Source organism: Passer montanus, unplaced genomic scaffold (assembly GCF_014805655.1).
Source record: "Passer montanus isolate IOZ18808 unplaced genomic scaffold, ASM1480565v1 scaffold19, whole genome shotgun sequence".
NCBI classification, from domain to species: Eukaryota; Metazoa; Chordata; class Aves; order Passeriformes; family Passeridae; genus Passer; species Passer montanus.
This window is the reverse complement of record NW_024366480.1, coordinates 3,948,998-3,973,268: the sequence shown is the minus strand read 5'-3', so window position 1 is coordinate 3,973,268 and position 24,271 is coordinate 3,948,998. Positions and strand designations below refer to the sequence as shown.

General features: G+C 38.2%; 1 protein-coding gene across 2 annotated transcripts in view; it reads left to right on the top strand.

The window, feature by feature from the left end:
• Positions 1 to 3,599: 3,599 nt before the first annotated feature.
• The window catches only part of RGS22 (regulator of G protein signaling 22), a 60,757-nt gene continuing 40,085 nt past the window's right edge, over positions 3,600 to 24,271 (top strand). For both annotated transcript variants that reach the window (XM_039706202.1, XM_039706201.1), the window contains exons 1-10: positions 3,600 to 3,638; positions 4,261 to 4,289; positions 6,873 to 6,935; positions 14,854 to 15,075; positions 18,815 to 18,900; positions 20,780 to 20,960; positions 21,398 to 21,569; positions 22,614 to 22,877; positions 22,991 to 23,228; positions 23,763 to 23,924. In XM_039706202.1, coding sequence (XP_039562136.1) covers positions 3,614 to 3,638; positions 4,261 to 4,289; positions 6,873 to 6,935; positions 14,854 to 15,075; positions 18,815 to 18,900; positions 20,780 to 20,960; positions 21,398 to 21,569; positions 22,614 to 22,877; positions 22,991 to 23,228; positions 23,763 to 23,924 — 1,442 coding nt within the window. In that variant the 5' untranslated portion in view covers positions 3,600 to 3,613. The remainder of the gene's footprint in view (positions 3,639 to 4,260; positions 4,290 to 6,872; positions 6,936 to 14,853; positions 15,076 to 18,814; positions 18,901 to 20,779; positions 20,961 to 21,397; positions 21,570 to 22,613; positions 22,878 to 22,990; positions 23,229 to 23,762; positions 23,925 to 24,271) is intronic.

The following is a 24,271-nucleotide window of genomic DNA, read 5'->3' as shown; positions in this document are numbered from 1 at the left end:
GTACAGGGAACAATCACTGCCCTGGTGCTGCTGGCCACACTATTGCTGATATAGGCCAGCATGCTATTGATCTCTCCTATTTTAATTTTAAGCACTTGCTTTTTTGCTTTAGCCTAGACTATCTTCAGGAATATTATTTCTTTCCTTTTCAAATTCTTTTGACTGCTCATATTTCCAATAACAGTTTCCTCAGGTGTTTGCACTAATTTTTCCTGACAGCTACACAATTGCATTAAACTGTGCCTGTAAACTGGGACTATCAGATTCAACACAGAGGCTGCACCATCACCACAGGCATCCTCTGTATTTTTGCCAACAGAATAATTTAAGGCATTTAAGGGCCAGCTATCTGACACTGGACTTGTGCTTCTCTCTTGTGATCTGACTCTCACTTTGGCACTTCTGCAGTCAATATTTAAATAGGTTTCCTAGCACCTGTTTTCAGTGTATGTGATTGCAGCTACCAGATGCAATACTAAAATCTTTGTGGTAATCATCTGAAAAAGAAATTGTAGTTATATTCAATTGAAGTCAGATTTCTGCAAAAACATTTGAATATTAAAGGTATCATAGCAAGAAATGCCCACTTATATCTGAGATGGGGTGTTTCTACGGAGAATCAATAGCTGTCCCTCAGTTTCTCTCTAGAGCTGTGTCTGCATTTTTGTTATGAGTATTTGTTACCTTTTGAATGCATAATTAATTATGTGAAAATTCATGACTTCACTATGACCACTGCCAGGAATCAAGCACAAGTTAGCACCTACAAACACAAGAGTGCATTTGGATTCAGTAAAGTAATCTAATTTATGTTTTGTTTGTACCTGAGTCCCAAGGAAGCTGGTTCATCCAGCACGCTGGCATAGTTTGTGTGGTTCCTTGTGGACAAAGTTGTCTCAGAAGTTTGGATCTGCTTTGCCTAGATAATACTTTGAAATCCTTGCCCTGACAGACAAATGGTTGGAAGCATAAATTCCACAGATGTGTGGAGGACAGATTAAAGTCTTGACTGAAAGTTCAGCTCTCCAAATGGTTCTTCATAAATTAAGCAGAGGAGGGAAATGCCAGCAGGTATGAGGTGGACCAATCGATGTTTTCCTTCCATTTGTCTTCCATTGCAGCCTCTTCTGGTGATGGCCTTCTGATAGATTACCATTTTCTAAATTTTCTAACAATTTCAAGCCTACTTTTAGTGGTTTTTCTTTCTTTTGTCTAATATTTTATGGGTATCTCCTTTTTTGGAACTTATTCCCCATCCTGTCTAGCATTCATCTTTACTATAGGGTAAGATGCTTTTTGGGATAGATCACAGCTTTGACTTATTTATGAAACATCCTGTAGGCCTGCAGGTCTGCTAAGCTAAATAATAATAAAAATTAAAATAAAATAAGAGCATGGAAAGAAAAATGTGAAAAAGGAAAATGAGCTTGATCTTTACATCTCAGCTTTACTAGCTGGTGAACTTTTAACTGGCAATGTAAAATCAGGACTGAAATGCACACACATAAGATATTTGACCTAAATGTGTGCTGTTGTAAGATAATGAAAAAGTGATGATGACTGCTAATAGATTCTCTATGAGAGAGGACAATGTATATTTTTCTGATAAGCTTAATCCTAAATGTAATCTTTGAAGCATGTTGAAACAAAACAAAGACCTAAGAGTTTTATGTCAAAATATACCTGATGGCAGAAGGATAGGAAAGGGATCTTTTTAAATTTTATTTTTCTTAATTGACTCATTTCCAGATTTCAGCTGTTTCTGAGCTGCCTCGTAGCTTCCACTTCTAATTTTAAAAAAAGGAAGGCTCATTAATCTCATTTCTGTTGTTTTTTTCTTAAAAAATTGCAAGCAATCAGGGATGTTTAGGAGAAAGTTCTACACTGCAGACTATATTTATACCTCCATCAGAAAGAGGGGCAGGGAGAAAATTAGTGGAATGAATATTAGCTTAAACATTTAATCATATTAAGTAGTTTGCTTATGAGACAATCCAAGCCCATAATACAATGGAGTGCAATTCTTCTACCTCTTGGAAAGGTTTAACTTTGCATTTTATGGGCTGTTATGCATATTTCTCTTACATATACATTTAGTATACCTATTTTAAATATCATAGTGACAGTAGAATATGTCCTGATACACAGCACTAGGAAATTCAATGTTAACTTAATATTTGTCATGTCTTGATGAAAGAGTCTGCATACAGAGAATGTAACAGTTAATACTTCATATTATTAAAATTATTATTAAAAATATTATTATTAAAAATTATTATTAAAATATTATTATTAAAATATCATATTCATGATATTTTAATTGTCCATAGGGAGTCTGCATACAGAGAATGTAACAGTTAATACTTCATCAGAATACTGATATTTTAATTGTCCATAGATAACTTGTCTAAATCTTCATATTTTATTCTTTACTTCTGTTGACTATGCTCTTCTTCTTTGCCTGAAATGTGTATCTTGAAGAACACATTATTCAGCTTATCTTTTAGGCTTTTGGAAATACTATTGTCCCCTTAAGGGAGACTCCCCCTGACCTAAACCACCCTTAAAAGCTAATCACACAGCTAACAATATCCCATTAAGACAATTAGAAGAAGTATTATTCTGGCATTTATCTACTAGAACAGTGACTGTGTTTGGGCAGGCATCCCCCCAAAGTGGGAATGCACATCTGGAGTAGAGGGTGCAAAATATCCTGTGTTTCTAGGAGATGAAGCCGTTTTCCCTGCCTCTATGATAACAGATTTGCTGCTTGTTTATTATTGGCATTCATCAGCTTCTGGACTTTAAGCTGCAGTCCCTGGGCACGTGCATTTGTTCTGTTTTAACTTACCATGGATTCCACCAAAGTCATGTATGAGTTAAAATAAAACATTTTTTCACAGTTGAGATTTACTGTGAAAGGGGGCACAAATGGTAGTTTTCTGGGAATGGCAAGGTTTTAGTGCCTTTTGGGCACTTCCCGAGCCTGGCTGATGGATTAGGCTTCTCAAAGGAGCCCTTCATGTACCTTGCATCCATGACATCTTGTACAACTGATCCCAGTGGGATTTTTGCCAAGCTACTAAAAGCAGTGCTGGTCTGGAAACAAACAGAGAACCTTTGAGTGAACTTTTATGCCAAAAAACCCTGAAGGATTTATGCAGTTCTAGGATAAGGTAGTTGCTAGGTAGGATGGTTTTCAGATCCCAGTTGTGAAACACCTAAATCCCTCTGAAATCCTCATATAGGACCCTGAATTCCTTCTTTGCACATAGGTTTTGCTGACCCCACCAGAAACGTGACTTTTTCTTCCATGCTGGAGCCAAGGCAGCAACTAACATTCTGGGAGTGTTTCGTTTCATTTCTGGCTACAAGCATCCTCAGATTTCTGCTTCTCATGCCTCTCCTTCGGGACTGTCCTCCCTGAGGGAGCGCGGTGCCAGGCCGGGCTGCCCGGGCCGTGTTTGCAGCGCCATGGCAACGGCGCGGCGGCCACAGGCCCCGGCCGGGCCCGGCGGCCCCGGCGCTGCTCCGCGGGACCTCACCTGGGCAGGGGCCGCTCTCCGGGACCTCACCTGGGCAGGAGCCACTTTCGGCGGGGGCCGGAGGCAGGATGCTCTCCAAGAGGCTCACCACCGGTACGTCGCGCTGTCCCCGTGTCGCACGGGGCTCGGGCCCCACGGTGGTGGCCTCAAGTACAGAGGAGGTGGCACAAAAGAGGGGCATTTTGAACTGACGGGTGTAAACTTGCCCGGCAGAGCTCATCACTCCCAAGAGAGAGCTTTACTCCCCTCAAATGGCATCACTGAATATCACTGGCGTCACAGGATATTCTCCTAGAATGGATGAGAATTGATTATTCGGGAACACAATTGTATCTTCTTAATTTTATCACATGATTTGTAATATTTGCTGTTCAAAGCTTTGTCATACAAATCTGTCTTTTCATTAAACCACCAAGCTTCTAGTTATCAATTTTGCAGAGCAAAGCTGACATGAAGTTAACTGATAGGTATAAGAAATAATATATTTAAATAATACTTGATTTGTATTTAAATAATTCTTGTGATAGTTAATCTTTTCATGCACGGGTCAACATTACAGCATATTCTTAGTTTATTTTATTTCTTCAGACCAAGTTATTTTATTTCAAAATACCCAGGAGGGTTGTCATGCCTCACTACTTTTTGTTGTATTGTAGTTGAACCAGATTAACTGTACTGCTTGGATAACATATGATATTTAATATCTTCTTTTCAGAACCTCCATGTATAACAGAAGAAATGTTAGTAAGTATGCTTATGAGGCTTGGTCATTATTTTTGTCGTGCAGCTATGGAGCAAAAAAGCAAGAAACCATTTTGGAAACCATTGTCTGTTTTCTCATTTCTTTTTTTGTAAGTATAGATTACTGAGCAATTTCTTAAAATTTTGTCAGACAAAATACTTAGTTTGAAAATAATTAGAAAAAAAAAGTAACAGGAGGCTATGGAGAATAAAGATGGAAATGAAAGTGCATTAGGATGAATGAAGGAAACAAACAACTGGAAGATTCAACATGACAAGTTTAACAATCTTCTTACTTTGCCTTTTTTGCCCTTTGCTCATAGCTTATTGCAGGATTTCCCTGATGTTTTTCTTCTTGTTTGAAAGGTATATATTTTTGTTACCTCACAAGAAATGACATGTTTACTATTACAGCTCAGGTGATGTTTGCCTATTCCCTGTTTTGGATGCCTTTGTAACTTAGTGCCTTTTGGGCACTTCTCATGCATTTTAAAGTATAAATGTGTTGATATTGCTTTTAGGAATCTCTAGATACTGCTTTATTTATGGTATTTATTACCATAAACAGAACCAACAAAAGCATTAGTTTTGGACCAATTTTTAGCACACCTTAACCTCCAGCTGCAATTCTAAGGTAGATTTTCTAGTCATATTTAGACTGTACTTCAGGAGATATGGCATGGAAAGAAATAAAACCAAATGCCTTCTGGCACAAAAATCTAAGCTACAATGTTATACATGCAACTCCCTAACCTATAATGTGCACATAAGAAAGTGCAACTGAATTCAAATGAAAATAAGGCTGTCTACAAAAAACTCTCCAAAAATAGAGGAAAGTATATAATATGCAGTAAGTAATGAAGCACATATTAATAAGATCATAAGCATTTTATCTATTAATCAACTACTATGTTTACATTTTTTTGCTGTTTTATAGGACTACAAAGAATTATATCCTTGGGAAATTAAAAGCATGTTACCTGCATATTGCTAAAGAGCTTTTACTTTCACCAATAAATTAATTGTTTTAAATATGTCATTTGAAACAATAAAATATTTTCATCATGTATTATCATATCTAGTTCTATCTTGAGATTCATCCTTGTCAGTGTCAAATCAAACATGAGGCTGACTATAGCTTGTTTCTAAGTAATTTCCCTTCCTAATTGTGTTTAACACTTGCAGAATTGATATTTCTGGATTTGGTTGCCTGTTGACATTAGTAAGAGGATTCTCTGTTGATTTCAAAATGGGTTAGACACTTTGGTAAATTTCTATTTAAGCAGTGCCCAAACATCCCTGGGTCCATGGCACCGCAGTTGCATTTGCCACAGGCCTGGGATCTGAATAAGGCATGAAAGCCTTGCTTTCAGCACTGGCAGCATTTTCTAGGAATGAGCTTGGGCTTCCTTGCCTGTGCTGTATTAGTCACCACAGCAACCACAAGTGCTAAGGAATAAATGCTGGCAGACTAGGGCCAGACAAACACCATCAGGTCTAGTCCTGACTTGTCATGCATGTTATCTCAGATTTCTTCCTTATCTGAGCACAAGCTATCTGCATTTAGGTTAGGCCACTGGGGTTTGGATCAAGATACTGCCTGCCTGTACACTGTGCATAATCTCTCTTTAATGCTATTCCTCACTAGCACAATTCAATGCTATCAACTTCAGAAAGAGAAAAAGGATTTGCGTTGCAACATCTTTGCCACTATTGGCAAATACATTAAATTTAAGTTCATTCTCTTTGCCTTGCAAGGCTGGAATTATAGAATATTCATGAAAATTAAACTACTAAAAATTATTTAGGTGTCTTCATTATACTGAAGACACATATCTGAAGACCAGTGGAATAATGTTCCAGTTTTACCCTCTGTTGAATTGAAATGGGGATGGTGGAGATACTGAGGCAGTAAAAGTAAGACTTGGAGCCATACTTTTGGATTTGTCAACAGCAAAAATATTCAACTTCTGGTCTACAGTTTTTGTGTCATGTTAGCAGGACTCAAAATGCAGGCATCAGAAAGGATACAAAAACACCTGCAAATGCAGTCTTCACTTCTGATGAGGACAGCAGGAAGCCTCCTAGTTCTGTCAGATTCAAAGTATGGCATACACTGCTTGCTTGCTGAGCCAAATTATAGGTTAGTGTACTCCCTTGTAGTCCCCAAATATCCTCAAGCAGCAGTGTGAGAACAGAAGGTGGCTCTGGTGAAATATTACACTCTCCTTCTTCCCAAGTGCAAGAGAGAAAGGTACAATGTGGGGAATTTCTAGACTGTTAGCTTATGCACATTTTTTCAAAAGTTTCAGCATCTAGAAGCTGTTTGGTTTATGAAGGCTTTATCTGTAAATTCATTGGTAAAGGATTTACCTTCATGTATGCATTTTAAATTGCTAAGGACCTTGGCAGTGTGCAATGGCTAGAATATAACAGTGATGCAATTACTGTATTCTCAAAAATGGGAAATAATGTTTTACAAAATCTTCCATGTCATATCTCATGGAAAAAATATTGTTTGAGGCAACATTTAAATATTACTGCAGACTATTACGAGCTGTGCTTTGTGGTTTTATCTCTCTATAGGAAGAATGCTTAGCCTCAGATGATATGCTTGTGGATTTCTTTAATGAATTTTTGAGTCTTCCGGTAAGTACCTTACAGAAATCCCTTGCAAAATACAGAAAAAGCCTTACTAAGATTAAGAGTAACATAATCCATCTTGGAAAGTTTTATGTTTTGCCATATATCTGTATTTTAATGGTAGCAACTCTTAGTGCTCAGTGTTATTATCAGTAAGAATAGCCCAGTTATCTGGACTTCTGGGGTCAGATGTTGTTTTGCTAATTTACAGAATCACAGAATGGGTCATGTTGGAAGGGGGCACAGTGGATCACCTGGTCCAACCTCCCTGGTCAAGCAGGGTCCTCCTAGAGCACATGGCACAGCATTGTGTCCAGATGGTTCTTGAATATCTCCAGTGAGGGGGCCCCACCACCCAGTTACAGTTAGACCATCATACCCACTACCTTGTATTTAACCAGTTCTTCTGTATTTTGCTCCTTTTCCCTATCAACTAGTCTGGCTCCCCACTCTATTGAGAGTCACATGTACAGTCCTGCTCCCTCAATGTGGCAACCTCATCCAACTACTTCTTAGTAGTCTTGGCCCTGACACCTTACACTCAAATCCCTTGCCAGATGGCACAGGCCTTTCCACAGGGTCACTTGTGGCTCCCACCTGATGTGCCACAGAGTTGTCCCACAGCCTGTTCCCTTCCTAAGGCACTGCAGTCCAACACTACAAGAACATATATCCATTCCACAGCTTGCTTGGTAGGAACCACTGCCAGCATTAGGAGGGAGCAGAATATTTCTTGATGCTCCTTGGACCTCAAAGGAGCTACAAAGTAGCTTGGTGAGGTCACTAATGAAATAAGTTCAGTTGTGATTCATAACTGAATGATTTGGCTTACTTAATTGAACCAGACAGCTGTCTCTCTAAGCCACATCATAGATTTGTGTAAATGTACACAGCATGGAAATTGTACTACTAAGGATGGTAGAATGGGCTCCTCATTCGAATTTTTAATCCTAAAATAGAATCTGGAGGTGTAAACTCTACATCAGAGTGTGAGTTTTGTGCCCAGCATTGATACTGACTTCTTTCAGGGGCTCAGTCTTTACATGCTTTCACCACACTGCAAGATTCCAAAGAGTATACAAAGCTAGAGAGACACAGATGGAACAAATTGTGTGGTAAATGGCTGTTTTTTTTTTCTTTCCCCAACACCTTAACTCCCCCAACTCCTGCCCCACAGCTGCCTTAGGATATCTGCCTAAATCCAAGGCTAAGTATTTAGGTTTTAAACCCAGGCCTTCTTCCATGTGCCAGATTGTTCTTAGCACAGGAATACCATTCTCCATGCCTTTGCTGCTTATTTGGAAACAGTGCTTCAAGTTTTCCCCAAATTGCAGAGGATGGAGTGGGTAAGAAGTTCAGCCTTTTTAGTCTCTTGATCTCCTTGGACATACACAAATTTCAGGACATCTGTTAGAGGCCAGAATTCTCCTTGGCCTCAGAGGGCTCCTCAGCCCACAGTCCTGGCGCAGCTCAGCAGCTCTGGACTGCAGCAATTGTCCAGGCACTTCTGACAGCTCTGGAAGCCCACAGAAAAGAGTTCACAGTGGCTCCTGAGTAAACACTCTTTTATGCTGGTAATCTTGGTGGGTTTCTGAGATGACACATGGTCTCTCTTCCACATATTTACATATCTTCATGCAAACAGATGCTCTATTAGCTGTTCTTAACTGTAATGTTCTCATAATTGGTTTTATTTTCTCTTTGATCTTTTCCTAAGGATTTATCCTCTTCAGGATTAAGTTCTATTAATGCCTTGAGTTCTGTGGTTTGAATACCTTACATTCCCAATTACCCTCTCCTTCTCAGAAGGCTTCTACTGAAACAGTGCATTGAAATTTCCATTGCTTTATTCTTGTTGTGCTTATACACTGTTGCCTGGGAACAGCATTACCCAGGTGTGCTAGTAGTTAGGCAACAAGTTAAACTGAAAATATTGTGAGACTTGATACAAGAAATGAGGGGGAGCATATGCTCATTTTAAGGCACTGCTTCTGCATTGATTTATAATGCACCATTAGCATATGGAAAATTGTATCACTGGGGACTTGATATAACAGCAGCAGGTTTTCCTGTGGTTGGTTTGCTTTTTTTTTTCCTTTGATTTACAGTGTATCCCTTAAGTGATTCTCTTGTTATAATGACATTCAGTGTAATCTGACATAAATCTAGGTACTCCAAAGAGCTATATACTGTAATAAAGTGTCATTTACAGAAAGTATTTCTGAAATACATAACACAAAAAACCTCAGGAGGGCACTTGTTGCCAGTAGTATGGTGATTTCACAGTAGCAGAAACCAATTACATGACACACAAACGACTTACACCTTCCTTAGTAACTAATGTAAAATGAAAGATTTAGGAGAAACATTGGCCAGGACACATTTCCATTTCTAGGAGTTCAGGCTAGAATTTGAATCTGTGATTTATGTACTAAAAACATCCAAGGATATGTTTAGTCAGGCACGAAAATTCAAGAGTCAGAAATTGCCATCCAGCTCAGTGTTGAAGGCAGTAATGTCAACTTGTTTCTCCTGCACTCTACAAGCTGCTTGCTACTCATTCCATCCCAAGTTTGTGCTGGATCTTACCTGTCATTTTCTAGTCACCAGTGATCCTGAGGAAGGCACACTGCTCCTCTTTGCAACCTCAAGGAGTTGGAGGAGACAAAAGTGCTACCTTGTGCTCAATCGATACACATCCAGGAGATGACAGTTTGGTGGCGAGTCCCTGGTTGTTGGTTTCCCTTGCAGCAGAAATCTTCTAAGTGACCATAATTTTATCAACTTTAGATTTGAAGAATATTTCTTTTGAGCATTGTTCTCACTGTAAAAGCTCTCCTCCAGTTAGTCTGGGGTCCAGCATTTGATGCAGGTGATGATTCTGAAAACAATTAAAGCCGAAGTAACAAAGCTTAGGCCAGTCAGCGTTTCTGAAGACCAAATGGTGCTGAGAACCTAGTGCTGTCACAAATAAAATCATGCATGATCTGAGTCACAGATTACAGAAAGGGCAGAAAGCAAAAAAACAATCCACTCTGCTGCACTCTGCAGGCCCTTCACTGCTTTGGAGATAACTTTGAATAATTCCATGCAACAAACCATTGATTCAAGGCATCAGTGCATGCTCATTAGTTTCCTCTTGTCTTTTCCAGGTGTGAGGAGGGAGGCTGCAGTTGCCAATATAACCTCCCTTAAAAAGCTTTGACAGAAATAAGGCCCTACTTGTATGTTATGTTGAGACTTTCACACCACTAAAACTTGCATCAGGTCTTTGACATTGAAGGAAGCAAACAAAGCATTCCTGACTACATTCCATGTTAAAAGTTCATTTACTCTGAATGTTCTTCTCTCTTAATTAGATAGTGATATGTGATTATGGCTTTTTTCTTACTCATCAACAGAAGGGAAATCCTGGACTCGTTAAAGTCAGTGGGAGATTTTTCATTGACCATGTGTAGTGTGAATTTTTCCAGATACTTCATAGAGCTGCTCAAATTCTTTTCTGGTGTGGACTCTCACTGACAATTATTTATGATATATATATATCCTTCTTAAGGAAGTTTTGGCAATGCTCCTGGATGAGATCTCTATTCACTCCCACCCTTAACCTAAGAAGCAGCCAAGCTGTGGTCATTCTGTTTCTCTTGGGATCAAGCTACATTATTTGGGTCTGGCATGTGAGCATATTTACACATTTGCTAATTGTATCTGAAGTTGAGTGTATCTGAAAACTGTTAAGGCAGAGAACAGTGAGATTTATATGTCTGATATCCTGGCAACATGGTGATGGATGCTGTTTTGGTTTCTGTTATGGGAGGACTGAGAGAAATTTGTCTTCCCTTCAGTTAAGTGTATAACTTCAGTTTCAGAATTATGTATTCTGTTTATTTTTCAGCTGAAAACCATATTCAATGTGCATTTGAAAGCTAAGAAATTTCTTTGCTGTCAAAAAAGTACATGCAATTGTTTATTTATTTAATAGTATTGCTACCGCAGTCTGAAAACAGCTTTTTTGTTATTTGCTCAGAGATTTTTTTTCTGAAGCTGAGATTACTGCAATGAGTTACATTGATTATACTGGCTTTGGGAGGAGAATTTCCTGTGAATGAAACAGTTTGCAAAATCTGTAGACTTCTTTATTTGTTGGTATTCTCAAGTCCTTGAGAATATTTATTATTGTGAATGAAACAGTTTGCAAAATCTGTAGACTTCTTATTTGTTGGTATTCTCAAGTCCTTGATCTTATTTATTGTGCTACATTGACAATGTATGAACCCCAAGCTTCAAGGCTCCTGCCAAACCTGATTTATTTTTTCTTAACACCTTGAGGTATAGTTTCTCTGGAGATTTCCCTTTCTATCTTCAAAGCATCAAAAATGGCTCAAACTAAAGAGAATGGTACAGTTAGTCTTTGGTTTGTCTGTAAAAAGCCAAAAGCACACACCAAGTGTGGGGTAAGAAAGATATTTCTTAGTATATTAGATTGGCATGGATAATTTTCCCCCTTTCCTTTAGTGTACACTATCATCCACTCCTTAGCATAGGTGTCTTCACTGAAGACATCCCTCATTACTGCAGTGATGGAATATTGGTGGTGCCATAAATCTCTCTCATTGTTCTGAGAAGTGTTGCAGGATTTTACAGTACTTCCACTGGAAAGGTTTTAAGTTTGCTAGAGGGTACCAAACAGTTTCTTGGTGCATTTTTTTGTGGTTTGTAATGTGTGGGAGTGGTTAGATTGAGTGTTTTGCCCCAGATTTCTTCAGATACTGAAAGGAAAATGGATTAACTGATCCTCTCTCCTGTGTGGTAATTGGGAAAATGTTTCCTACAAGAAATCAGGTTCTGGGGGCGGTTTTTTTGTGTGTTCCCATTTTATTTTTCTTATAACATTGTCACTTTTATTTTTGTGGTGGTGATAGGGTAAGAAGATTAGGAATTATCTCTTTTTTATTATGCTTATGAAAACATTCTGATTTATCATTCTAGATTTTTTGAGTAAACAACTTCTCCAGAAAGGTTTAAATTATTCTAAAATGCTTTTGTGTGATAGTTTGAGAGATAGAGAGATGTTCTTTTGGGAATTTGGGATTTGTACAGAATCACAGATTACTGTCTGGAGGAGACTTTGAGGAGGTCTGTAGTATGGCTTCCTTCTCAGAGCAAGGTCAGTGTTTTAGTACTGACTCCAGGTTGCTTGGCGCTTTCTGCAGTTGGTCTTGAAATCCAACAGCTGATTCCACTCTGGACACTTATTCCAGTGCTAATAATCCCAAAATCACCTATTTTCGTATAATCCAGTTGAGACCTCTGTTGTTTCAGTGTATGACAAGTGGTCTGTTGTCCTCCCACCACACACCTCCATAAAAAGCCTGGCTTTATCTGTTCAGCATTCTCCTTGTAAATACACTAAAGCTGCTGCTAGTCTTCCTAGAGCTTCTCCCTCAGGGGTGAATGCTCCAGCCTCTGACTGTCTCATGGCCTTCTGATGGACTTGATCAAATATGTGAATATCCTTCTTGTACATGGGACCCAAAACTGGAGCAGTATTCCAGATGCATCCTTACTAGTGTAAAGTCTACTGACTACTCTCTGACTGATAGAAGAATGGATGCCTTTTGATGACCTGGGTATATGTAACTACATCCAAACCCCAAAAGTCTGGTCTAGAACCTCCTTTTTCAGTCAAGTATTTAGTGTATGGAGTCTAAATCTTCCTATCCCATCAGCGCATGTTCTTTTTGTTCCATTAGTATATTTGTCTTATAAATGATTAATAGTCAGACTCCAAAACAGCAATACACTTTACATTTTAAACATTGTCACTAGCATCCATTTCACTACATTAAAATTGCCATGGTTTTCTGTTCAGCTAAATAGAATATGTATCGAAAAACCCTAGGTCTAGAGTAATTTACAAATTAAACAAAAGTAGATATATGTGCTAAACTAATACTGTATTTGCTTAGTTTTCAATTTGAAAAATATGAAACCAAAGCAATCTCATCATGTCTAGTCACAAAGCCCTTTATTATGAAATTTGCATTTTGTTTGCTTTTTTTCCACAAGTGAGAGCATTTCAAATTCTAAGAGACTAAAATATTTTGTTTCTTAGTGTACTTTCTTCTGTTTCTTTATTTGAAACATGAAGGAATATATAAGGAAGATAACATTTAAAGGCTATTAAGTTTGCACAGTTAGTCACTTAAAAGCTGGTAGCAGCATAGTCTAGGTTTGAAAGTAAATGAAGTGTGCACATGGCAAACTGGGAGGAGGTCTGCATGTAGGGAAATCTACTACACATGAAAGGTTTGTTAGATGCTGTTCCGTACATCTGGGAAAAGAAGCACTAAAACCTGCTGAGTGCCTGGAGAAAATTAATGCCAAAAGAGGCAGAAGGTGTCAGAGAAAAAAACCAATCCATGATTTCAGCTGAAGTTAGGGAACTGAACAGACTCATGCAGTTCACTGCATGGCCCTGAGCAGTGACGGTCTGATGTCATAGGCACTACTCGTACACTTAAAGCTCTCACATGCTGTGTGCTTTGCCAGGCTGGGCCTCCACAGTGAGACATTATGGGATAGGTAGGGAATGCTGAAAAAACATATTGCAGCCACATGGTTCAATTCTGGACAGTGGTCTACAGACACTGATCAACAAGGGGGCTTCAAACAGAAGCAACAAAATAGATGACACTAACATCATTACTTTGGGCTTATACAGGTGTGAAGTAGAAACAGATTGTTCTGTAGTATATTTCTATGTTATATGTAGCATGTATTTAACATATCTAGAATGTATATGAGTTATGTCTGTGTGCATGTATATGATATATGAAAAAGTTCAAGGAAATTAAAAATACTGTACTTGAACAAATAAAATAGTCTTATTAAATGCAGGAGAATGACAACTGTGCAAACACCAGGTGGGATCCTGTCTGGAACAAAGCCAAAATAAGTTTTGGCACTGATTTCAGGTGTGACTATAGTTTCCTGAGTACCAAAATACAGCATGCCTTGTTGTCCAGCTGAGTGCAGAGATGCTTATATACTCTATATAGTATAGAGTATATAATGCACATAAGTTCTATATAATCTCCTATTCATAACTGTCATGGGTATCCTCTATGACTCCTGTAAAATCCATCCATATTTTTCCTATTAATTTCAAGTAAGAGAATTGGAAAGATAGTCTTTTAGGGAAATACCTGATACCAGAGCTTAAAAGATGAAAGATGGTTCCGTTTTATTGTGTACATGTGCAGTGGGGTTTTGTGAGTTGACAAAAGTCACATTTGCATGGCCAAAATTGGAGTTTGGTCCATCTCATCTATTATACAGTATTTGACTGAACAAGTGCTGTATAACAAAATTTGCTACAGGACATGGGTTTTGGTAGTTGTTTGACCTACAAGTACCAATATGGTGACAAAACTTTCCTACATATGAAAATCTTCAGATTCATCCTCCTCAAATGCATCTCACATTTAAAAGGTGAGTTTCAGTGCTAATATTTTCATGCCTTGATTGTTGATCATAACAAAAGGGAGAATAATAACTGTAGATCTGATCCTTTAGGTCAGTACTTCTCTGTAGGGCAGTTACTAAAGTCACAGTTAATTATATATTCTAGACTTCAATATACTGAATCAATTATTTAAATGTGAAAAAGAATGGTCTGTGATCTAGAATGAATTCAATTCTTGACAATTAAGCATTGCTGATATAAAAAAGTAGGAATGCTTTGGAAAGCTATACAGTTAAAACAAGAATGCAGAAAAATTACTATTTCATGCCCCAAGAGAAAGAAGCCTCATAATGCAATTTTCTATTCCTATAGGATGCCTCTATATGATAAAAAGTAATTTGTTAAATGACAGTTGCCTTATTACAGTACCATAAACTTTCCTAACTTCTTTTGTAGACTTTTGCCCAGACAGTGAAGTTTAACTCTGATGTTGGGGCTTTTGAAGTAGTTAATTATGCCCCACAATGCCTGGAAAGCCAGCCGAAAAAAATTCTACATGATCAAAAACCTCCAAGCTCCATTTATGATGTTCTAAGAAAGGAAAAGAATGATGGGCAGCTCTCCAAAATGCACAGTGCTTCTTCACCCTTCAGTATTGATCCAAATTACAACACTATGGTAAGCATCTTATAGACCCTGAGTTTATATTTAGATCTTACTGTAGAGATACTGGCAATGGTTATTGTTGTGTTTGGCTTGGTAGCTTGGGAAAAATGTTAATTTATGTTAGGAAAACATAATGATGGGCCAAATTATGCCCTGTAATGCACATGTGTCTAGCAGACAAGTGAATGGAATTACAGATGCACATCCTGTAGCACAGAATTTTGAAGATTCTGTAGGGCAGGGTTCAGCTGTGTGGTCTGAATACTTTTTAATATTAAAAGAAAAAATATTATGACAACAGTTACTTTACTAGTGATCCCTGGAATGTGCAAATTGACTGAAACTAATGCAGCTCAGTCTTTCCTTATTAATTAATTTCCTTGTGTGGCTATGAGCTCATCTGTGGTCTGGCAACACATAAGTCTCTCCCATTAATTCCTAAAGGATTTACGTGGTTAGCATCAATTGAAATGGCCAGAAAAAATAATCTTTGGCAAGAAGAGAGCTAAATTAATGGAAAGATGGGTTGGAATTTAGGAAAAAAAATATGGTTTCAGGCTTGCTTAGATAGTATCAGTTTTGGTATTCTCACCTGCCTACCTCAAGGGCCATCTTCAGCACCAAATTAGGCAGGTTAAAATCAGCAGTTGAAGCATTTTACACATCTGGGAGACTACAAGTCAGTGTAATTGGATGTGGGATTTTGCCTTTAAACAACAGGTTTCAAGGACAAAAAAAGTATTTTATTGGGATGCTTGGTTTATTCCCTTCTTTCTTATTTTGCATGGATGTGAATGACATGTCTTCATTTCATTTTATTCAAGGCCAGTATAAGGTCTTGCTCCATTTTTTTCAGTGCCTGCTCAAAATTATGTCATAGCTGGAAAGCTGAGAGCAAAGCAGGGAGTTGTAACAGACCACTGCTTCTCCCAGTATAAGATTAATGATTTTCAGAAAAGTAAACAGTGTTGGGAGAGGTCAAAAAGCAATGATGTTTAACAAAATGATACTAATGTGATACTGCAATTATCTGCATTTAAACTGGACAAATTATACAAAAGGACAAGGCTCACAGACATCCCTACCATGTTAAATAATATTTTTCACAAATACTTTGCTTGAGAGCACAAAAGCAGAAGACCTGTTCTTGATTTCTTATTTGCTCTCAGTATTAAACTGAGGAGATGCTGTGTGTTTGTGCAAGTGTGGCTTACATTGCTCTCTGGGCTAACCTCCCACCACTGTGGATGGCCTTTCTTGAGCAATTTAAAGCCACTTCACTATTACTTTCTTCTTTTATGTGGTTTGGAGAAACAGAGCTTCAGTATTCCTTAAGATTCCATTTCTTTCCCTGGGATATTTTCCATAGAAGGGAAGCATTATAGCCTTTTGAGGAATAGTATGCCTCAGCACCCTTTCTTCTCCTTTTGGGGTGAAAAGGTGATATTTCTTCTTATTTTTGATTCCTCCTTTTCTTGATGGGTAACATAGATGCCTCATCCAGTTTAGCTTGGCATCTCAAGTCTGAGCTGGACAAAATGGCCTGTGGAACAGCTGGCTCCAAATTGTAGTTACTGCAACTACACAGGGTGAAAGAAGTCAGCTCCATTCATTGCACTACAGTGACTGCACCAGGAGAAGCCACCCCAGATCAACTCTATCAAGCAGTTCTGTTCAAATCAAGTAGGATTTGATCTTTCAGTTGTCAGGTGATGCTATCTGCTTTGCTTTGGCTGCTTTCACACGAACTAAAGAGATTGGCAGTTGTTTTGAATGTTACACTGATTACAAAAAGTCACCTTGAGTGGTCATCACTGTCAGGTTACTTATGAAAAGGAGTTATGACTGGAAAATCCTAGCAGGCCTTTCAGGCTGTGGCCTGAATTTAAACACATCTTCACTAAGAAACACACACAGTGGTATTTTTCTCCATATTTTACTTCCCTCTCAGATTGTTACAGATTTACAGATAAGCAAAAGTTTTCTTCATGTGTGTTTGCATGTTTGCAAATTGTTGATATGGACGTAAGTATCCTCTCATCCATGGTAAATATCAATGGTGTGAAATACATTGAGAAAAAAATCTGTGGACTTGTGTAGAATCCATCACAACTATGGAAAGAAACTGGCTGGCATCCCACATGGCTTACTTCAGAGAAACCCCAGTTCAGCAAAGCACTTAAGTATGTTTTTAACTTTAATCAAGGGAAGTTAAACACATGCTTAAACTTAAACATGTGCTAAAAACTTTGCTGGATTGGGTCCTAGCAAGGTCTAAGGCTGATTGGGTAAGGAAACTAACCAAGGTAACAAACTCCATCAGATTAAATGCAGCATCTTTCTCTTGGGATGGGGAAAGAATAGAAATTTTTCCTTCTGATATGACATCTAATTTTGTGTACCAGCCATGTACAGACATGAGCATGTTATGAATCATTCAGATAAAAAACTGGGCTGTAAGTCAGTAAATGCATAAATATTAAATGCCAAAATAAAGAAACTATCTTCTGTATTTCAAAAAAACTTGTCAATTGCCAAGAAGAAGCATACACTGTGTGGTTGGGAGTAATTAGTCTCCATCTCCACAAATTACATTGTATGAGCCACTGCCAACATAAGCTTTCCATATTTTGAAATATTTTCTTCTCCCTAAATGAAACCACCCACTTTCTGAGTAATTCAGATTTTTTTAATCCCCTACAGATACGCATGAGGCAGAAATAACCCTTGCCCTGAATGGAATATTAGCTCATGGAAAGAAAATTCAAACTGTGATTTACATAAACTGGTTACCTGATATAACAAGTAGTACCCATCCTTGCCCAAACTTCACCTGTTTTTATGGACAAGAGTAGTTCCTGCATTCTTCAAAATAATTAGTCTCACCTTCAGTAAAAGGAAGAATGCACCTCAGATGAATAAAATAGATCATCCCCTAAGAGTGGAAAAAGTACACTATTAAAAAAAATACTAGGAAAGGCTGTATGTAATTTCTAAGGGAAGCAACTATGGATCATTATGGCCATAGTCAGAGATGTTACTCTTACTTCACTGGAGCTAGCTGTCTCTGTGTAACTTGCTGCTCAACATTTCCCTTTCATCCCCTAAACTACTCCTTGGGGGCCCTTCTCTTTCTGCTTCAATGAGGCACTGAGGCTTAGACTGCCTGAGCAGAAATTTCTTGTGGCCCCAGGTCATACCATGCCTGAGAATTACATACCATACTGTGAAAATTACTGTGTACAATGCAGTTATGCAGTGATCCAACATAAAAGCATGACAGGTGAGAACTAACTGGATTTCTATTTGTTTGATTTTGGTTTTAATATCCACAATTTTCTCATTCTGAAAATATAACTTAATTTAAGATTCCTTATTCTTCAAATTCTTGAGGAAAAATAATAGCTATTATTTATAAAATGTGTTAAAGTCAGAAAGCAGCAGTTTCCTATTGCAGAGAATTTTTGTGCATCTAATTTGCATTTGAAATTGTACAGTAAAAGAATGATTCATACGTGCATTATTTCTTAAGAAAGAACACTCATTATTTGTTACAAAAGTTGAATTCTTAATAGGTGAAATCAAGTTTAGATCTTTTTAGCTTTTAATAGGAAAGTAATTGTTCCAGCATAAAGATTATGTTTACTTTGTATTTATTTTCCTGAGAAAATGTTTCTGTAGAAGTGGGATGTAGAGAATAAGTCAAGAAAGTCAAGAACACTGCATAAACTTGTCATTTCTTTTTTAACAGCAACTCGATCAAGAACAAGCAATTGAGTGGATTAAGAAGGAAAGGCTTCCAGCATTTCTAGAAAGTGACTGTTACTTTGAATACAGGTATTGCAATATTTTATGCTGTCTTTCAGTTATAAATCTGTATGTTTTCATCTTTTGTTTAATTCATCTTGGTGGTATTTCTAAAGTGGTTTTTCCCTCCTCTTGTCTGGTTTTCTTTATTGTAATATTTTAGTGACCTGGATAAAGTTAGTGACTTTTTTCACTCATCATGCTGTAATTTTCCTTGACCATGAATTGCATTCTATACTACACCATTACAAAGAGAGTAAGAATGGGATTTACTGATTTCCAAATCTCTTCCTCAGAGAGGTCATGGTAGCAATGCATCTTTTGCTAATCAATATGTAAGCCATATAAGCAGAAGTTACAAGTCTATGAAAATAATTTGGAAAACACCAGGAAGTTGTTTTAATTTCAATTATTAGTTTAGTGTCTTTGGGGCCTCTGTCAGAGTTTATCAAAGTTCTCTGTGGGATGACATGGCATAGCTGGATGATTTATTACAAACTTGCAGTGTTTTCCCAGATGTCCATTCAGCAGATGTTCAGGAGATCTAGTGTGCATTTGTGGGAGGACCTACCTCTATATCCCTTAAGGCTGTGTCTAGATGCAGATGATTGTAGCACGTTTTAGGGGTCCAAAAGGAGAGGCAGCCTGGAAGCATGGTTCACAAAACTTGTATTTGTTGATTGTAATGGCAGAGTGGTTACTGAGGTATAGACTTCTACAGTTAAAAAATGTAAAATGTTTTTATTTTTGATAACCTGGAAACTGCACTTAAGTTCAAGAGGGAAAAGTGTGCAAAGAACAAGCAAACTGTGAGAGTGCTGAATTATACCTTTGTTAACAGCCTGCTTTACCCATATTTGGGCCACATGAAACAATAATTTTGATCTTCTGCTGTAGCAAACTGGTCAAGCAGAGTTACCAAGAGAATTGCATAAAACCATCTTTAAGCATGTACCTAATTTCAACTGACATCAGTAGCTCAAGCTGCTTTCCTGAATCAGAATCAAGATAAGTTCAGATGCTAAAAGGGAAACTTGTGTTTAAAGATGAAGACACCCTAACCCTAAAATTAAGTCCTAATTGATCTCTAGTAGTGGGCACAAATAAAACTGAGCATTTACTTGATTGCAGGCTGAAGTGTAGGCTTCATCTTCCCTTCACATGTGACTTGGTTGACTTTGTCCTTCTTTCTAACTTAACCAAGTTCTGCCCAGTTCTTGGGGCCAGAGCATCCTCACTGTTGCCATGTGGTTCTAAGATTGCCATTCCTGAACACTGCAATGTGTTCACACTAACACAAAGTAGCACTGGAGAACTGTTCAGTACTATGGAATTCCCACAGGGCAGCCAGCTGAGCACTAGTGCCAGCTGTCTTGTTATCAGCTGCAAGTTCCATCAGTGTGATCAGTGCTGTGGCATTCCTGCTGAAAGACTGCTTCTGCCAGGAACCAGAGGTGTAGTCTTTGGTAGTGATACAGGGCTTCTGCAATCTGGGAGAATAGTTCAATTTTAGTGAACAAAATGTTCAAGGGAATCTTGGCAGGGCTTGAAACTGCAGAGATACATGCAAAATCCTGAAAGAAGTATACTGGTCAAGCTTGGTAATGCAAGCAGGGCACTATCTCTGTGTAGGTGAGCTGTGCAGTGGCAGTACTGGCATTTACAGATGTGAATTAGCATGAAGGCTGAAATAATACCTAGCTGGACTCAGTGATCCTTGTAGGTCCTTTCCAAATCAGGATATTATATAATTCCATGATTCTATGAAAAAAAGCAGATCATGAAGTTCTCTGTAGCCATGTTTTTTAGATAGACTTTTTTTAAAATTGCCACTTCTGTGGGGAAATCAACTGTTTCTTTGATTAAAAGCTAAAATTAATTATTTTCTTGTCCCAACATTTAATTTCAGACTAGCTAAATTGATATCACAGGTAGAATGGAGCAAGACTGGCATTAATTTCATTATAGATAATGACTACTCTCCCTGGATAAGGATAAGGAAGCAAAGCCCACGTTCTGCCCGTCCTGAGGAGGATGACTCTTCATTGACTTCATTGACTATGGAGAAGTTCTATGTATCACTTGGAGAGGTAAAATAAACATATTTAGTGGGTGTAACATTAATATAGATTGAATTAATTGGGTAGAATTATTGTAACTGAGGTCACAACCTAATGGGACAACTGACTCTTGAACAACACAGTCTAGTGCCAGGGGGTTGGAAATAGATGATCTTCAAGGTCCCTTTCAACCTAAACCATTTTCTGATTCTCTGATTCTCTAAATAGCTTTTATATTCAAAGTTTTTTGTACTATGGAAGGTCAATGAGTTGTGATACAACTTAAACAGAAGCTCAGCTCATACAAGTATGCTCAGCTACTGTCACACAGCTCTCTGCACTGGGAACTATCCTTACAGAAAGGATACACAGACTGCACAGAATTCCTATGGACAGCAAGCTGTAGCTCTCAGAAATACTGCAATAACAGAAAAAATTTAATTGTTCTATGAAACTTATTTTCCTAGGCTACAGTTTCTCAGGTAAAGGATTGGTTTACCTTGGCAAAACAAGGTGATTCTGTGAAAACTACAGATTCATATACGCGTCCTGTAGCTTCTAGTAAAATTCAAGATACTCAGCATTTGCCTGGGCAGCATAAAAAAGATGAATCATTACCTGGAAAAGGTCCCCTTCTGGGTAAGTAACAAGGGTTACTTAATCCTGTGGTTAAGTGACAAGGGCTAACAAGAACTACATAACCCTTAACCCAGCTCAGACTAGCTGGAAAGAAAAGGCCTTCTAAGGAATTGTTGCTAACTCCACTTGTTACCTTCTGAGTATCACATGGTACCTGAGGCTTCAGACAGGCATTTGTTTCTTTCCATAGCTGCAACATTCAGTGTAAGTTTGAGCTAGTAACCAAGTAATTTTGTATTAGTAGTAGTTTCTTTTCTTACAAATTTCTGTCTCATAGAAATCTGTAAGTTTCAGTTGAGTTGTTCTGGGCTTTTTTGGGGGACATGCATTAATATGTTTTGAAAGACTTTCTTGTCTGGATTCTTTGGGTATTTGATAGCTTATTATGTGTTTCAGCCATCTTCTTAGAGTATTTATGTTGGGCACTTAAAGGTCTTTTGGCTGCCAATTTTTATGCATCTTGTAAGATGTAATCATTTGGAATCCTGTCTATCTTCAAATTTATTTGAAATCGTTCAGCAAGTTCCAGACGTTCTGGGAGTGAAAATACAGACGGACATATCTATCTCATTGCACAGCCTTGCTTCTGCTTTTTACACAGTAGCAAGAGGAAGAGAAGCCTCAGCTCATATGTTAGGAGCTTGCTCTCTTTCCATTCTCAAAGATGTATCTCTCTCCATAATTGCCTTAGGTCCTGAGAAATGATTCTCCATGTTTCATTTCACAGACCTGTGTCAAGAGGCTGTGATTTTTCTTTGTCAAGTGAAAACAAGTGAAATAGTTTAGAATTAAGGAAATATATTTTAAATGACACTGATTTTTATGTTAATGTTAGCACATTTTGCCATGTATAGTTAGGAAATCATGTAATTGAAGAGCAGGGAATCTCTCTGCCATGTTCCTAATCCATGTGTCTGTCTGTGACAGTGGCCAGCACTGGTTAGATGTGGTTTATTTTCAGAGGAAGTTGAAAGGCCTAATTAGACAAAGACACAGGTTACCTGTCTAAGGAATGCCACAAACAGAGTTTCCTTTCCCCTTCAGGGACAGCGTCTGCGAAAGCTGATGTTACCAGTGAGAGCCCCAGGGAGGCTGAGGAGGGCTGCTCAGTGGCCATTGCTGAAGCTCCTTCCCACACGCGGTCAAGAGTTTATCTAGACCCAAAATGGCACAGTGCAGCAGAAGAGGAAGATGAACGAGGAAGCACAGCTTTTCAGACAGAGGATGAATTCACACAAACATCCTCTCAAATTGCAATGAAGGACCCCATTTCAGAGCTGACCCTCCAGTCAACCGCTGACATTGAAAGTAACGTGGAGTTCCACAAAACAGCCTAAAGTGTTTACACACAAGCAAACGAATAATGAAGTTGCTCATGGTACTGCAGTCACTCTTTAACCAAAGTTCTTCTCCACTTGCAGCCTTGGACTCCAAGGAAGATGTAAGGAAACAAGGAAGCTTAAGTCCAGGTTCTGAAAGTGTTGGGCCAGACAGCAGAGCTGCCTGGTGTATTAGTCATGGGACGTACGACACTGGCAACAGACATGAGTTTGAAAGATTCAAGAAGTTCATTAAAGGAACACTTGGGGAGAGGTACTGGTGGCTCTGGATGGATATTGAAAGACTAAAGGCTCTTAAGAACACTACAAGGCAACAAAGGTACTTCCCATTATTTAACAGTTGCTCCCATTGCTTTAATACTTGTCACTTGGATAGATCAATGCAGGTTTTGAGATTTCAGAGTAAATTGTAATGTCTGAGTAAACAGACACAATTAAATGTGTGTCCTGATAAGATTTGGAATGATGCTGCTGGAGCTGATAAAACTCTTTTTTGCAGAGTCATGTTTGCAAGGCTTACATGAAGTCAGAAGCATGTTATTAAGGCTGTGTTAGAAAGAGATTTGGATTCCAGATGGCAACAGAAAAAAATAAAAATAAATTCACAAGTAGGACATCAGTATGACAGCTCGTTTAATGAAAGATCCTGTTGGATTCAGATAGTCTATTCTACTGCATTATACATTTTGTCTTACACATAACCTGTCTCTAATTTGTGGAAAAAATATTTTGGCTTCTGCCACTTGCAATTAAAAACATGTTGCATGGCAGCAGTTTAAGCAGTAGGATAAATTGTAGTTGATTCTGTACAGCATTTGATACTTGCTTATGTGACTATTTTTGTTGACTGCAGGCAACTCAGTAAGATGAAAAAACTGTACCTGCTGAGTAGTGGAGACTATTTCCTCAGTTCAGAAGTGTTGCTCAGACTTGAGCTACTGCATGGAGATCAGTGGAATATAATGCATTTAAGACAGATTCAGCCTGAAGTAGTGAAACCACTACTTCTTTACTGGTATGAAAAAATGGTCTTGAAATAAAATTCTATTGTTTAATAAACATCCATTTTCTTTGATAAGCCTATTATTTAATGTCACTTATCCCACTGCAATTATTAGAAGCACATGAAATTTTGGCTGAGCCTAAAGTACATTGCAATCTGCTGAGAAGCCTGGTAGATCTGCCTTAATAAGCCCTTCTCATTTTTCTACCTGAGAATCTGAGCTGCTTTGTGGATCTCTGCCTTGGGTAATGTTCAATTAAAGTTTAGTCTGCAGGATAGGGAAACCCCTCTAGACGCAGGAGGTTAATTCTATCCTAACCTGTTCCACATACTACCCTTCCCAAGTCCTGAGGATGCTC